The sequence below is a fragment of the Cupressus sempervirens genome, chromosome 9 (genome assembly GCF_028749045.1).
Source record: "Cupressus sempervirens isolate cs-2001-9-10 chromosome 9, ASM2874904v1, whole genome shotgun sequence".
Taxonomy (NCBI): Eukaryota; Viridiplantae; Streptophyta; class Pinopsida; order Cupressales; family Cupressaceae; genus Cupressus; species Cupressus sempervirens.
Genome location: NC_143126.1, coordinates 364,417,147 through 364,434,175, shown reverse-complemented (window position 1 = coordinate 364,434,175; position 17,029 = coordinate 364,417,147). Strand labels below are relative to the sequence as shown.

At 36.4% G+C, this 17,029-nt stretch overlaps 1 protein-coding gene across 5 annotated transcripts in view; it reads right to left on the bottom strand.

Moving 5' to 3' along the window:
• The window catches only part of OWL1 (DNAJ heat shock N-terminal domain-containing protein), a 267,015-nt gene that overhangs the window by 47,859 nt on the left and 202,127 nt on the right, over positions 1–17,029 (bottom strand). For 4 of the 5 annotated variants that reach the window (XR_016356106.1, XM_089800118.1, XM_089800116.1 and 1 more), the window contains exon 9: positions 8,411–8,491. The exons of the other annotated variant lie outside the window; for it this stretch is intronic. Coding sequence is in view for 3 of the 4 variants with exons in the window: in XM_089800118.1 (XP_089656244.1) it covers positions 8,411–8,491 (81 nt within the window). In the remaining variant the exon portion in view is untranslated. The remainder of the gene's footprint in view (positions 1–8,410; positions 8,492–17,029) is intronic. 5 annotated transcript variants of the gene reach the window in all.

Below are 17,029 nucleotides of genomic sequence, written 5' to 3'. Positions count from 1 at the left end.
GTGAAAGGAAAGAACAATTTGGTTGCAGATGCCTTGTCAACCCAGATTTCAGCCAACTAGAAAGCACATTTGTTGGTAGAATGTTCCAAAAACACCTTCGTCTGTGAGCTAATGGACACCCATGATGATTGGTACAAAGTTGTGGATGAAATCATTTACTATAAGAATCAGTTGTTTTTAGTGTCAAAATCCAAATTGAAGCGGAATATCTTGGAGGAGGTACACGACTCATCCTTGGTAGGACACATGGGCTTCCTCAAAACATACAGACATCTCAGGGAGAGGTTCTTGTGGAAAGGACTTAAAGGAGATGTATTGCAATATGTAAGAGAGTGTGCGATTTGCCAGCAGAACAAATCCAAACATATTCTACCTACCAGATTACTACAACCTCTGTCAATTCCAGAACATAAGTGGGAAAATATCTCAATGAATTTCATAATTGGACTTCCCAAGGTGAACGAAAAAGATTGTATCTTCGTGGTGGTTGACAGATTGACAAAGTACGCACATTTCTTTTCCACTCCTGCAAATTTTCAAGCTACACAAGTTGTCAATCTAATTTTTAGAGAAGTCTTTCGTCTGCACTGGTTATCCTGAAACATTGTCAGTGATCGGGATGGGTGAATCATCAGTATCTATTGGACAGAACTATTTCAGTTGGCAAGGACAAAATTGTCACCAAGTACCTATTACCACCCTCAGACAGATGAACAAATGGAGATTGTTAACAAGTGGCTAGAAGGTTACCTTCAGAACTACATTTTGACACAACAATGGGCATGGGTCAAATAGATACACCTAGGGGAATATTGTTACAATACCATGTACCACATGTCCATTGGAATGGCACCATTCAAAGCTCTATATGGGTATGAACCACTTTCCTTCACTGACACAGTTCTAGGTGACACTCACGCACTGAGAGCAAGGGATTGGCTTCAGGAGGGACAGGGCTTCCTCAGATGCCTAAAGGAAAATTTACGAGTACAAAATCAACAGCAGATGTACGTCTAGAGAGGAGTTTCAAAGCAGGGGACTTGGTTTATCTCAAGCTCTAGCCATATCGACAATCCTCATTGAAGGAAAAGGGGAAAGAAAAATTGAAGCCATGATTTTATGGCCCCTATCGTGTAGTTCGTCGCATTGGTGAAGTCACCTATGAGCTGGAACTTTTGGAGGGGAGTTGTATTCATAACGTCTTTCATGTTTCATGTCTGAAGAAGGCCATGGGGCAGAATGTTGTAGCCACAGATTTTTCGCCGCTCAATGAAAAAGGAAAGCTCATATTGGAACCAGCTGAGATCGTCGAAGTACGTGAGAAGACCCTACAAAACCACACAATGAAGGAATATTTGGTGCATTGGAAACACTTGTTGGACGATGTGACGTGGGAGGGTGAGCACATTCTTCAGCACCTGGCATTGCATTTGCTTGAGGACAAGCAAAATTTGGGACGGGAGGACTGTAATATTCCCGTTATAAAATAAATCATTAATCAAACTATTGTTAATGGGTTGATTGATTTAATATATCTCGAACCCATTTTTGCTTTGTTTTCGTAGTTTGTGTCGCTGTCGGCTATCTTTGTACACCCTCGAAAAGTTTTCCCCGATGGGTATTTAAGCACAACTTGTAGGTAGTCTTTAGGGATGCATTCTGATTATTTATTTTGTATAGCAAATTCCCGTTGGGATTCTCTATTGTTCGCCATTTTGGAAGTGAAAGATATTCCCTATTTGGCTATTTCCAATTTCGGTGGGATTCAACCCTCATCCTATTTTGTTGCATGTAATACTTCGCTCGAATTTTGCAAATCGGAGCATCATCTTTCAACATATATTAATTGAAGGTTGTTTGTGTTCAAATCTCCATTATTGTTTGGATTAATTTCATAAATTCAGATCTATAAGTTTTGGTTACAGGACTTAGTTCTTTTCCTCCAATCTGCACACCATCCATCACCGTGGCTTAGCACAAAGCATCATATATCGGCCCATTCACCATTCTATATGGCCATCTCCTTGTCTTCACCATACGACAATCATCCTGCTCACCCCTAATAACTATATGGCCCTCTCTAGCTACCGTACGACCCTCTCTAGCCACCATACGGCCCACTCCTTCCTACCGCAAAGCCTCGTACCATACGTCTATCCCCACATCCCCTCTATCGTACGACTCACACTCCCTTGGCACTCACTGTACGACCATTACCAAATTACATTTCGTACTGCATCTCGAGCTCAACGTGCAGACTTCCCATACACTGTACGACCTCTACCTCTTCCCTCCCAACTTGGTGTGGCACATGTAAGGACCTTCCTGCATTGTATAGCCACTTCAATTTTGTTTCCCTCGATCTGAAATCTAAATTGCGAATTGATCAAATCCTTGCGTGGAGGGAACATAGGGGAATTAGACACTATAAGGGTTATTTCAAGGATTGGACGGAGACCTAAGATTGTTTTCAGGAAATCTTTTACTAGAGAAATTGATCAACACAATCAATGATTTGGAAGAATATTTTGAGTATGATGAGATCAAAGATTATGAATGTCGAATTTGTGAAGGCCAAACTAAAGGATCATAAAATAATTTGGTGGCAAGAGATTTAATTGGAGAGATATAGAAGTGGAAAGCAGAAAAGCACAAGATGGGATCGGATGGTGAAGATATTGAAGTGACAATTCATACATGTTGATTATGAACTTGATCTACTGAAGAAAATGCAAGGTTGTCAGCAAGTGGAAAGATTTGTTTAGGAGAGATTTAATTGGAGAGATATAGAAGTGGAAAGCAGAAAAGCACAAGATGGGATTGGATGGTGAAGAAATTGAAGTGACAATTCATACATGTTGATTATGAACTTGATCTACTGAAGAAAATGCAAGGTTGTCAGCAAGCGGAAAGATTTGTTTAGGAGTAAACAAAAGTGTCACATTGATTCCTCATTAGAACAAGCCATGCAGAAGTTGAGAAGGAGAAAGTTGTATATTACCTTAATGGGTTAAGGCCAAATATTCAAGAGGGAGTCTTAAAATGACCAGTATAGAAGAGGCATACTAGTTTTCTTTAAGGGTGGAAGAGAAATTGAACAAGAAGTTTGAAAGCAAGCAAGGTGGAAGAGGTCGTGGTAGAAGATCTAGCATACAGTTTTATGGAGACCAAAATGAAAATCAATTGAAGAATGATGAGTCGAGTAGCAGTCAAAATTGAGTATCCAGTAACAATCAAAATCGGAGGTGAAAAATATTTCAATCATTCCTGTGATCAATATAATAGGGATTACAGAAAAAGAAAAAGAGGGAAAGGACTACGAAGAGGTAGTTTCCATGGAACATGTTTCATTGCAAAGGACATAGAGCTTATGAGTCTCCTAAACATCGTAGGAGAACCAAAAGAAGACCTAAGGGCAATGCACAAGTGGTGCATGTAGATGATGTCAAATCATCACATTTGAAGATGTTGAAAAAGAAGTCGTAGTTACCCAAAGAGCCTTGTTGAGTGATGAGAGTAAACCTAAGCAAAGGAAGAATTTATTGCACACAAGGTGTAACTGTAACGGTAAGGTATGCAATGTCATTGTTCATAGTGGTAGAACAAATCTTGTTTCAAAGGAAATGATTGATAAGTCAGCTAGAAAGAATGAAACTTTTAAATTCCTACAAAATTGTTTAGTTGCAAAAGGATCAAAAGGCTTTGGTCAATGAAAAATGTCGGGTAAACTTCAACATTATGAACTATCATGATGAGGTGTTATGTGGTATTATGCCTATAGATGTTTGACTTGTTATTATGGAGACCTTGGCACTTTGATCATCGTGTAGTAAATGATGGATACGCAAATACCTATTCTTTGACAAAGGATGGAGTTTGACACATGTTGAAGCCATTGAAGGAAGAAGAAGAAGAAAAGGTATGTAGTAATGACAGAATATGCATAGTTGATGAAAGGAAATTTCTAGAAGGTAGGTGACATGAGCATATGTGTTTTCTTTAACTCCAAAAGCTGCTAAAGAGGAAGTAGAAAATGTACCTACAAAAGTTGCAAATTTATTGGATGAGTTTTAGGATATTGTATCTGATAATTCACCTGATGGATTGCCACTAGTGAGAAAGATCAGTCATCATATGGACTTTATTCCAACAGACAGTTTAACAAATAAGGAAGCTCAAAATAGCTCTAGCAAAAAGTGAAAAGTTGTACAGGAGTTGTTGCAGAAGGGGTTGGTTTAAGAGAGTTTGAGTCCATGTTTTACTAGTAGCATTAGTACCAAACGAAAAAAAGAGAATACATGATGTATACAGATTCTTCATCTATCAATAAGATTATTGTCAAGTACGGATTTTCCTTGACAAGGATAGACAATATCATGGATTGCTTGAGTGGATCTGTGTATTCCACAAAGATAGATTTGAAGAGTGCATATCACCAAATCCAATTCAGAGAAGGAGATGAATGGAAAACGACCTTCAAGATAAAGAAGGACTTGTATGAGTGGTTAGTCATGCATTTTGGGCTAACAAATGCCTCGAGAACATTCATGCGGCTCACAAATGAGTTATTGAAGGAGTTTTTAGGTGAATCTGTCATTGCTTATTTGGATGACATTTTGTGTTTTGAGTCGGGATGGTAAACTCATTGCTTACTTCAATAAGAAGTTTAATGATGCCAAAAGAAAATATATTGTTTATGATTAGGTATTCTATGCTATAGTTCAAGCATTAAGAAATGGAGACATTACGTTTTACCTAAAGAGCTTGTTTTATTTATTGATCGTCAAGCTTTGCAATATTTGAATAATCAAGGAAAGTTGAATTAAAAGAATTTGAAATGGGTTGTTTTCCCAAAGTTAGAAAAACAAATTGAAACACAGGAATGAAAAGTCTAATAGGGTTGCAGATGCCCTTTGTACGAGACAAAGTTCATAGGTAGAGATGCAAACTGAGCTTGTTGGAAAAAGAACTGGAGAGTTTGTATCAAGAGGATCCTGATTTTAGTAAAGCTTAGAAAGCTTGTTCAAAACCTGTTACTCTAGACAAAACCAGATAGTTGGACTTCATAATTCAGAATGGTATATAATTCAAAGTTAGTCAGTTGTGCATTCCCAGGAGTTCTATGAGGGGGAATCTCATCAAAGAGAAGCATAGTGGAGCGTTGGTTGAACATTTTAGTTGAAATAAAACCATTGCTCTAGTTAGTGAGGATTATTATTGGCCACAGCTACAGCAAGATGTTCAGAAATTTGTACAAAATTGTAAAATATGTCAGATCGCAAAAGGAACCGAGTAGAATACAGGCTCATATCAGCCACTACCTACACCAAAGAAACCATGGCAGGATATTAGCATGGACTTTGTTCTTGGCTTGTCAAGGACTCAGAGAGGGCATGATTCAACTTTTGTGGTGGTAGACAAGTTTTCCAAGATGGCACATCTCATTCCTTGCAAGAAGACTAATGATGTTCATATAGCGCAATTGCTTTTCAGAGAAGTGGTGAGACTACATGGTCTACCAAAGAACATAGTTTCAGATCCAAAAATTAAGTTTGTTAGGTAGTTTTATTTTAAAATTGTGGAAGAAATTAAAGAAAAATTGACATTCATCTTAGCACATCATCAAGAAACTGATAAACAGATAGAAGCAATGAATAAGAGTTTTGGGAATCTGTTGCAATGCTAGGCTGGAGATAAACCAAAGGGATGGGATTTGATTTTATCACAAGAGGAATTTGCATACAATAATTATGTCAATAGGAGCATTGGTCAATCACCATTCCAGGTAGCATATGCAAGTAGTTCGAGAAATGCTTCTGAATTAAGGAAGTTGGGCAAAGGGGAGACAAGTAGTGCCGAAGTTGAACACTTTACAAAACACTTGATACTTCACTAGTATTTAACAATCCAAATCTAACAGAGTATCATGTATAAGGTGTTCAAGATGAGATCACAAAAGCATAGTCGAATATTCCAGCACCTACTTCAACTACAAAAAGGATATTGAAGACATTGGATAGTTGTGTTGGTAGGAGCACAAGAAACAGGTATATGAAGTATATACAAAAAGGTAGACCTATTGAAGATTCATCATGGTTGTCAACAGAGGAAGTTAACCATCTTGGTTTTCCTTTGAACACCTGAGATGTGACAAGGTCACTTCTCAAATTATCTCCAATGTATGATGTATGAGCATCCTAGGTGTAAGGGCAATCTCGCATCACTCAAAAACATTACCTAGTTTATCTTGTCAATAAGAGCTATCTTGTTGCAAAGTTGTTATTCCTAGAGGCTTACTATTTTTAGTAAGTTGATCATTGGAACTCATAATGTTCTAATTTCTTCCCTGGACGTTCACTTTGGATATATCAGTCTACGAGTAAAGTTTCATTGCAAGATCAAGCCTAGTTTTGAAAATATTGAAACATTTTGATATTGGCAATAGGGTACAAAAAAATTGAACTTAGTTTTGAAGGATGAGTCAAACCTCATCTTACACGAGTGTGCGCAAATCAAACAATATAGAACAATTCATGCTATTTTCGAAACGGGCTTATAATAGCCTTTTGTGGGTCAATTGGCAATGAGTTATGGTCTCCAAAAGTTGTACTACCTAAAGTCAAAAAAAATGAAATTCCTTCAAAATTTCTTTTGAGTTCCGAAAGTTGTTGGGGCCTACTCTAATCTAATATAAAATAACTAATAATATTTTAGGGATGGTCAGCCCCAAAGTTAAGCATTAAAATTTCTATAACCTTCTTGAGTAGTTAGAAAAATTGCTCATATAAAGAAGGCCCGTAGGGTTGTCTACAACAATTCTAGGGATATATATGGTGGTTTTGGTTTACAGAATATTGTAAAGAAAATGCTTGTATGGTTTTGCATGTCATATTCCTCAATACTGTACTCGAAACAAAGTTTCTTGCACTTGCTAATTATTGTTATTTCTCTATCCTATTGTGTGTGTTTGTGATTGTAAGAGGAGTGGCCTTCATCATATTCTATGTGTGAGCCATCTTTGATATATCTAAAATTTGATATAAGCTCTTCACTTAGTGTCACCTCTGATATGCAAATATAATATTTGCACTTGATATATGTTGCACTAGCAACCATCTATGCCCTTGCTCAAGCACAATCCACAAAGTTATGTTTATAAAATCAGTTCTGTGTGTGCGTGTACATGTGTGTGTGTGTATGAAAGGGGCATGATGAAAAGAGACCAAACCTCATTATCAAACATGCAAAAAATACCAGCTAAGTATGAATGGTATATAACCATTTTCGTGTGTGCGTGCATGTGTGTGTGCGCGTGGGCGTGTGTGTGCGCATGTGCATGCGTGCGTATGTGCGTGTGTGTATGTCAAAGAGGCATGATGAAAAGAGACCAAACTTCATTATCAAACATGCAAAAAATACCAGCCAAGTATGAATGGTATATAACCATTTTTGTGGGTGTGTTTGTCAAAGAGGCATGATGAAAAGAGACCAAACTTCATTATCAAACATGCAATAAATACCAGCCAAGTATGGATGGTATATAACCATTTGTTGAGGATTACTTTACTTATAATGATCATTTATGATCATACTAATCATTTATGACTATTAGGAGTAATCAATTGGATTGTTCATAGTAATCGTAAATAATTATTGCAATAAAGTCCATGGATTGGCAGTGACACCCAATCATGGATAATACTGGTCTCATTGTCATTCTCACCAATCTTATGATACAGAGATATATGTGAACATAATATTGCATGGATCCATATCCATATGTGATAGAATGTTCTGAGATGTATGTGTATGTATGCATGTATGTATAGGTATGTGATGGCACATCATGTATGAATGCATTTATTAAAATATGAGTGGAGTGCTTACATAATGATGATGACTAACTACTAAGCGAAATGCAAAAATGTATACAAGACAAGGTATGCTTATTTTCCTTGCCCTTGCTTACAAGTTTGTATATTGATCAAAATAATGGGATATCACATTGTACCTAGCTAGAGTTATCTATGTAAGCGTCCACTATCCAACTTCATATCATGTCTAATCTTCTATTTACATCTTCCACCCAAATTGTTTTCCTTCCTTCTTGTTATGAACAATGGGAGCATAATCTCACCTTTTGAATTCATAAAAGGAAGAATAAACAAAAAAATATACAGTGAAGGAAGAATTAACTAATGTGGTGGTCTCTAAACCAAGTTCTTATCCTGTTTAATCCATCCTAATTAAGCATTTCAAGATGTTTATAAATCCTTTTTATTGCATGTTACACTGAAAAAAATTGTTTCTCATCATTATAGACAATAGAATCATAATGTTGAACCTTTTCATTTCATAAAAGCAAAAAAGCAACCAAACAAAAGCCAATTATGCAAGATAATTAAATAACCTTTAGAAAAGCATATAGCGAAGAAGGAAGAACCAATGCGGCAGTAGCAACTAAAGGACTCAATGCTCTTGTCAGCAAGACCTGCATATTGCAATTTTTTAAAGTCATTTTATCATAAAATCTTATAATGCACTTATTTTCTCAAAATTTTCAAAATAACCATCTTAGATGAGGTATATTAATCATCAAATATAACATTCCATAACATTAATGCAATAAAATATGATAAGTCAATTAATTAAGAATCTCTGGAACAACATTTTTATTAATGCCAAGGACTGAAATACATATTCATAAATGCTTGGACTCTTAGAATATGCAAAGGCCCTTAGATTAATAGCCTTAAGGAGAAAAATGAATTCGAAATAATTATTTTGTGTCCTAGCGAGTAACCAGCTAAAGAATACATCTTTGGTGGACGTGCATTTTATGCCACTTCTCCAATGCTCATTGACTATCCTCACTTTTAACCAAGAGGTTATAAATCTTATTATATAATTACCATTGCTAACCATATGCTAATTGTAAGAAGTCCTACAAGTACCATTCAGATTTTCACTCCATCTTTGTAACAGAAAATCTTACCAAACTTTTAGGATATTCCTATACAAAACATCCTATAACACCATGATGGTTGCAATATATTGAGAAACTTGGAAGCTTGGTATCAATTGGAATTAAACAACTATTACAAATGAATTGAATTATGATGATTTTCAAAAGATCTAATCTTCTCATATTAGGGTCTGATCTTTTCAAAGGACCATCTTTCATACAACATTGGGTTACACATCTTATTGATAGACATGGGGCTTACTATTACGAGCATTCAATCGAGTTATAGAATGATCATATGATATTAATACCCGTGGCCACAAGGAGTTTACATAATGAGTAAATAACATGAATTAATTCATACAATGATAAAATGAGACAATTCTGATGAGTTAATTGGAAGTTGCATGAAGCAAGGATGATGTGCTCAAGCACTGTACGAGTTTAATTGGGATCCAAGTAATGATGGTTCAAGATTGCTTGTGAGCAAGTAATTTCAATGAGGGGAGATAGTAATAACCCTCTCATGAATTAAAGGTTATAGGCCACTAACTTGACGAACAAGATATAGACGATGCATAATCATGTTAAATCATCAACCTCTATGAGCATGTAATCTCTCCAATTTTGGTGGAATAATTAATTAAATAAATTATTTTTATGTTATCCAAATAAATTAAATATTAAAACGGATGACTTAGTTTTAAGTAATTTAATTAATGAATTAAGAAAAAAATAGAACGTTGTTAAAAGTCACTTTATTTAATAATGAGTGATATTGCAACAACTTGTTGCAGAAGATACATCAAGTGTATACAATTTATAAGTATTTGGAAGACTCGTCACTTGTATAAGATGAGGGTTCGCAATGGATTTCATATGTTGAGGTTTTTCTTTAATTCGATGTGGAGTTCATTTCTATAATGTCCCCATTTTGGCGAGTCTGTACCTTGATGGAGTTAGCTCATTATAGCGACCCTCGTGAGCCGACAAGGTGATTTGGGGGTCTCACTTGTGGACTTACTATTTTTAGTAAAGTCCATTTTTGGCAGTGTTGTGGGTGGCTCTAGCAGTTGGTCGTCACTTGCTGTGGATATAGTAATTAATTGCATGAGCTCATATTTATTGATTTATTATTAAAGTTGCATTATTATAATAATATTTTATTAGAATGATATTTAGAGATATTGCTAAAAGAGTTGAGTTGGAAATTTTCAAGTGCTGAATTCTTTTGAGAAACTTTCTCAGTTCTATAGATGAGTTATTTTGGAAACTTTTGTCAACAAGGCATTATAAATATGAGCTCATTTCATTGGGAAAGGCACATGTGGATAACTTATTTGCTTTTGTTGCCTTTGTGGCTTTTTCTGAGTTCTAATATTTTCTGGTCCTTGCTGAAGTATAAGGGTTAAGTCTGAGATACTGAAAAGTTCTTGGCAATTGTGCTGAAGTATACAATTGGCCAACATCTCCTATTGTATTTTCTGTGGCTCAAGACAAAACTTTTGAATAATATATTTTCTCATGAATTATCTCACTAAGGGCTTCTGTGAAGTTTTCTGAGAATTATTCTAAGCTGCTGGGGTAAAGCAATTGCAAATTCTCCTACTGTTTCTACTGTGCCTTGGAGATTGGAATGGTGGACATTGTTTAATCTATAGAAGATCACATAGTGGTATTCAAATCGATTTTCTGTGGTACTACATTGGTTGTGTTGAAACACAATTGGAGACCGATTCATTTCTGGAGATCAGCAATTTATGCATTTATACGACCATTGGTTGTAAATCGATCCAATTTACACCAAGTGGCTGGGCGGTATCATTAACTGAACCTCCAATTTATATCCTGATGATTGATGACCAGTGTTTGAGTTTGAAAAGACATTTCGAGGGCTTCCGTGTAGTTATATTGGACCTGCGATCTTCCATAGAAGGCCTCTGTTTTAGAATTTATGGTCTGCAATTTCACATATGTGCCCTGTGATTTATCACAGACCCTGTGTATACAGTTTGGAGTGGATGGCTAACAGTTTGGTAAGCGGCTGTGACATTTTGGAGGCCCTGCAATTTGGTATTGTGCTGATTTCATCATTTTCCAGGCCAGTGTGGTTGAAAGTCCATTCGGAGTCGTCAGGCTATCTCATGCGATTAATATTCAGGTTCCACTATTGTTGAAAATTAAAAATAGTTTATGCAAACATTGTCAAACTTAGTTATTTTTCGTTGGCCCATAAAATTCATAGAATTCTGAAGTTAAATGTGGAACCCTTGTCATTCCAAAAAGATTATTTATTTGCATAGGGCAGAATTGTATATCAAAAATTGGCATTCATCTATGTGAAATTCTTATGACCAAATTGATCTATATATTGTAAGCACTAGTTGCATTCGCTAGTTTGATTTTGAAAATTTTAAAAATCATATATTTAGTGATATCTGTGGAGCCTGTTAAGCATTTGACGAAATGCCAAACACTGAATTGTTAAGGAAATTTGGTATTTGTTAGTTGATGACCAGCAGGGATTATTACAATTTCCTTCAAGGAGTGAATCTTCTGAGAACAAAAACCCTCAAAGCATAGAGATTTGGATGGAAACCCAAATTCTCTCTTGGTAGATGAAGCTAATTACATGTTTTACCATAACCGAGAGTGCATTTGAAAGTGGATTTAAATGCTATTAAGGAAATTGGAGTTATAAGAGCGCATCAAAAAGAAAATGAGCCTCATTATTGATGATCATTTGCATTTTCTTTAATTGCAATGCACAGTTGGCTTGATCAGATAATAAGGGATTTACTATTCATAATAAGTCGGTGGTTGATATATAGGAACCCCTACTATTTTTTAGTAAGGTAGTTGGGTGCACAATGAAAACAATGGTTAGCTCCCAAGATCAGATGGAATTGAGAAATAATCAATATTTTATAGTTATCTTAATTTAATTATTAATAAAGTGATTACTTTAATTGTTAATAAAATGATTACTTTAATCATAATTATACATAAAAGTCCAATTATGAAGTCAAAAAGTGAACTCAATAATCAAAGGTGTCATAACCCTCAATAAAATGTCACTTAAACTATTAAGATAATATCTTATACTTTCTATACTAGTCAACTATTTGTCTATAGTCCGTCTTTCAGTCTAGATAGGAATGTTTCCTATCCTGTCTCTTTTGTCTTCAGTCTAGATAGGAATGTTTCCTATCCTGTCTCTAGTTTTGTTTCTAATTTCGTCTTCAGTATACGTTGTTTTTTTTAGAAACAACGTCCTTGTAATTCTTTATAAGGAACACATTTGTTCCTCTGTTAATTAATCAATCATCCGGAAATCCGTTAATCTGCCAACTCTTCTTGAATCTTGTAATATGGTATTAGAGCTATTACTTAAATTTTTTTGAAATAATTTATAATTTCTTTGTGAAATTATTTGTTTACATTTTTTCAAAATTATTTCTGTTGAATTTCTCTAAAACCCGCTTAGGGTTTTCGGCCTAGAGAAATTCCCGAACTCGAGTCTGCCTGTGTTTGTTCAGCACACTCTAGCCCCATTCGTCCATGCACATCGATCCTTGAAGAAAAATCTGCCATTTTTTTATCAAGAAATCTGAAGTTTTTTCAAGCTTTTTTCAGCTAGGGCCATTTTTTTCGAAACCCTAATTTTTGGGGTCGAAAAAATATTTTGTTTGCAGATTCTTGGTGGGTTTTTCGAGAACTCAACGGGGTTGTCGTCCTTTTTTTTTGGTGCCTCGATTTTCGAGCTAGCAGATCCAAAAAACGACAGCAAATTACTTTTGGGTTTTTCGAGCTCTCTTCTGGGTCATTCTCTGATTCTTCTGGGTCTTTTGTATTTTTGCCTCGAAGAACGTGCCTTCACAGATTTTCACAATTTTTCATTGAAAAACGTGCCATGGCATCTCTGACAAATATTTTGCTCGAGCATAATTCCAAATTCAATGGTCGCAATTAGGGAACCTAGAAGCAGCGCATCATCGCAATCTTCGAATATCGAAACACCGATCAACTTGTTCTGGGTGTACGCAGCCTCCGACTTCTCTGGGTCCTGATCATGGCGAAGCTGCATTTTTCGCCTTCTGAATTTGTTTCTGTTTTTCTGGGTTTGTTGATTTTCTCCTCAAAAATCATTTCAAGTTGTCTGTAATACACAAGGTTGCGTGAGATTCTGAGTTTTACCGTTTTTTCCACAAAAATGAAGTTTTGTAAATGCAACTTATTTTGAGTCATAGCACTCTTCTAGCAAAGCTTCTTGGTTTCAGCATTCTGTAGATCCAAGGAGGGTCTCAGTTATGACAGAATGTTCCAACATTCATACGTTGACCATTAAGGGAGCGTATTAAGATAATATCTTATACTTTCTATAATAGTCAACTACTTGTCTATAGTCCGTCTTTCAGTCTAGATAGGAATGTTTCCTATCCTGTCTCTTTTGTCTTCAGTCCAGATAGGATTGTTTCCTATCCTGTCTCTAGTTTTGTTTCTAATTTCGTCTTCAGTCTACGTTGTTTCTTTTAGAAACAACGTCCTTGTAATTCTTTATAAGGAACACATTTGTTCCTCTGTTAATTAATCAATCATCCGGAAATCCGTTAATCTGCCAACTCTTCTTGAATTTTGTAACATAAACTACATTTAATATTTGCATAAAAGTGATTAAAAAACTTGGAGCTAATATGCAATTATTATTAAAACCCAGAAGTAGATTTGATAGTGGATTTAAATGCTATTAAAGAAACTGAGGTTTAAAAGAACATCAAAAAGCAAATCAACCCCATTGTTGAAGATCACCTGACTTTTCTTTGGTGGCGTGGGATTTGTTCGTGGGAACAAGGGTTTGCAGCTTCTTCTTCTTGTAGCAATCATTGGAGGTAGCATTTAGAAAGGCTTCATATAGAGGTCTTCATTGTGAAAAATTCGTGAAAGCTCAAGGGTTTGATGAGCATATTCAAAGGGATAAGGCAGAAAATGTTCATTGCAGTCCTGCAGCTCATTGTTGCAGCCATTAATGAACAAAAATCCATACATCTAGTAGTTTTTACTCCTCCAGCTTCACAGTGTGACTCCTTTGCATTGGCATGAGCTCCCAAGGTGCAAATGCCTTGAGTTTTGTCACTAAAGTTGTCCCATTTTGGGCATCATGTACCATAGAAGAGATTGGCACACTCTTTGAGGTCAAATTCATCAATAACAGCACTGGGCATCTAGTGTTAAGAGTTCCTCGTTGCTGCCACATTTTCCAAAATTTAATTAAGTTAGGTTTGCTTCTTGCATAGCCAACTTTATTGGGGTCCTTGACATTGTATTCAAGGTGAAGTCTTCATTTCTGAAGCAGCGACATCCATTACCATCTTTCAAATTATTGTTGGTTACTTCCAGAATTCACATGTAATGCCTTGTAATCTTTTCAACTTTTGAAAAGCATAAATAAAAGTCATTACCTTGCTGCTGATAATAGATTCCTGGATTGCTTGCATAATTAGGTTTGTAGAGAAATCAGTGGTCTACTTCCACCATTTCCTTAATGCTATTGCATTTTTATTCCTCTTATTGGAAAGTATTGAATTTTCATATATTTGCAAAACAAAACCAAAAATTTACATCATAGTGGAGTGGAGAGAGTTAGAACCAATAGGGGTTCTTACAATGGTATCAGAACAGACTCTTGCCACCCTGTTGGGTTTGAAAATAAAATGTATATTGATCATAGAGATGACATTTAAGTGATAAGCACTCTTGCACTTGTTAAAGCATGGAAAATTAAAACGGTGAAGTGCTTAGCAAGTTTAGGGAATATGATACTCTTCCTTAATATGTTAAGAAATATTTTACTTTCAAGCTTTCATGGACTTTCATCCAAAGCTATGCTATAAGACTGATTTGGTAAAGAAACACTATCATAAGATACCTCGAGATCTATTTTGCACTAAGAGATGGTTCACGTAATGACAAGCAAATTGTATCCAGTGACAAATATGTGAAATTTGAGGAGGAAGTGGGCATTATTAGTGCTCATGAGGTTGTTATCAGTCATGATAGTAAGCCTGATATTTATGACAGCAGTTGCCCAGTTGAGCCTGAAGAAGAATTGAATGTTATCGCAAGTTCAGAAGCTGTTATGGGGGTGAGCTTGGGCATTGGCACTCATGATACTAGGGCCAAGAATGAAGATTGCATGGAAAAGTTAACCCGGAACAGTTCTGATTTTCATGGCAGCAGTAATGATACCTTACATAAGCATGAGACAACAGTGACTATACAGAGACAGAATGCTACCAGTGAGTTGTCACATTAAGGTACCCACCAATCGGGTATTACTTTGCATTGTATGTTGAGGAATCATGTCATGATGAGTCTGATTTCACTAATCAGACCTTAGGAAAAAAGTTAGAAAGTTCATTTAGTGGCATTGAATTCCAGGATCATGACTTGGATAGACATGCACTTATATTGGAAGTCAAGCTGTGAGAAGATACCATTATATCAGCAGGTCCTAGCCAGTTGAGCCATCCTTTGGGATACATAGTAGCAGTCAGTTGTTGATGTGTGCACTGATGATTGCACACACAATATTGCTTATCATGAGGTGGGTGGTGTGGATATAACCTCATTTGCAGTTCAAATTTTGGGTCAGAACACTTGCATGGGAGATAAGTTTCAGAGTTCTCATCAATTGATTTGGCAACATCAGATCAATGGTAGGACAATTGCCAAAGCCATAAAGAATTTTTATTTTTCTTGTCAGATGTTGTCTACCTTTGGTTAGAGTATTCCTATGACAAATGAGAGTATTGACAATAGCTTTTCCTCGGCAAAGTTCCATGCACTTCGAGAAGCCATTGGAATAATGAAATGAAACTATTTACAATTATTGACTGACAGAGTAAATCTTCTCAAGTGGGATTGCATTTGCTATGATGTCCTAAGGAAAAGGAGGTAGATAAGATAAGATAATGATATTAATGTCCAACAAAAGACCAAAAAGAGGTCTATGGGATTGTAAGATTACAATAGTGAGGCTGACATCAGCAGGAACACACAAAGGTGTCCGAAAATAAATGACAAAACCTAAACAACAACAACAAATAAAGAGACAGAGAGAATGCCAAGAGAGACTAGGAGTCTTTCTTAGGTGAAAAGAAATCAATCACTGAATGATACGCATGACAATGTGTAGAGGCATTGTACTGTCTCTGGCCACTCATAGAGGAGTGTCGCTGGTGCAAATAACCGGAACGAGATCTGACACATGTGGAAGCAGTGACTGGATCGTGCTATCACGGAGCATAGTGGCCTCACGAAAATAAAGTGCAAGACATCGCTGATCATAGTAGCTGAAAAAGTCATAGAAAGAGAAGCACTCTTGGAACAGACAGAAAAATATCCCTCTGATCTCGTAATATATAGGGCATCGAAAAAGGAAGTGAGTTTCAATCTCCACCTCCCCTAAAGTACAGAGCATATAGATCCGCTCCCCACTATCAATATGATGATCAGTTTGAGCCCGAAGATTGTGAGAACCAACTCTAAAAGAACCTAAGGAGATGCGCAAGGTGTAAGACCACTGTCGAGAAAGGTAGCTAGGATGGACAATAATCCCATCAGAAATCTCCAAAAAGTGTTCCACGTAAAAGGACATCCGCGGGCGTAACCCGCCAGAAGGGTTAACCCAAGTAGTGGCAATGAAACATCTATAGATGTCAAGTCGAACATGCTCATTCAACTCCTGCCGAGAGAGGAGAAGATGAGCAGGGGCATCCAATGAGAACTAAAAAGGGGGGGAGATGATCAATGTCAATCTTAATCAAACCCAGCAAAGAAGAGGCCTGTGCATGCCCACAACGCATGTGAGAACCGGACTTAGCACTCGCAGTAGAAATAGACAAACAATAAGCTAAATAGGAGTATCGATCACGGTCACCAATATTATCCACAAAACCATGAAGGCGATGGAGGAACCAAAACAAATCAAAAATGGCCGTGAGACTGAAAGGATGAGCACCAAACTCGGCGAAAATGACACTATGAGGAGTGAACCTATGACAT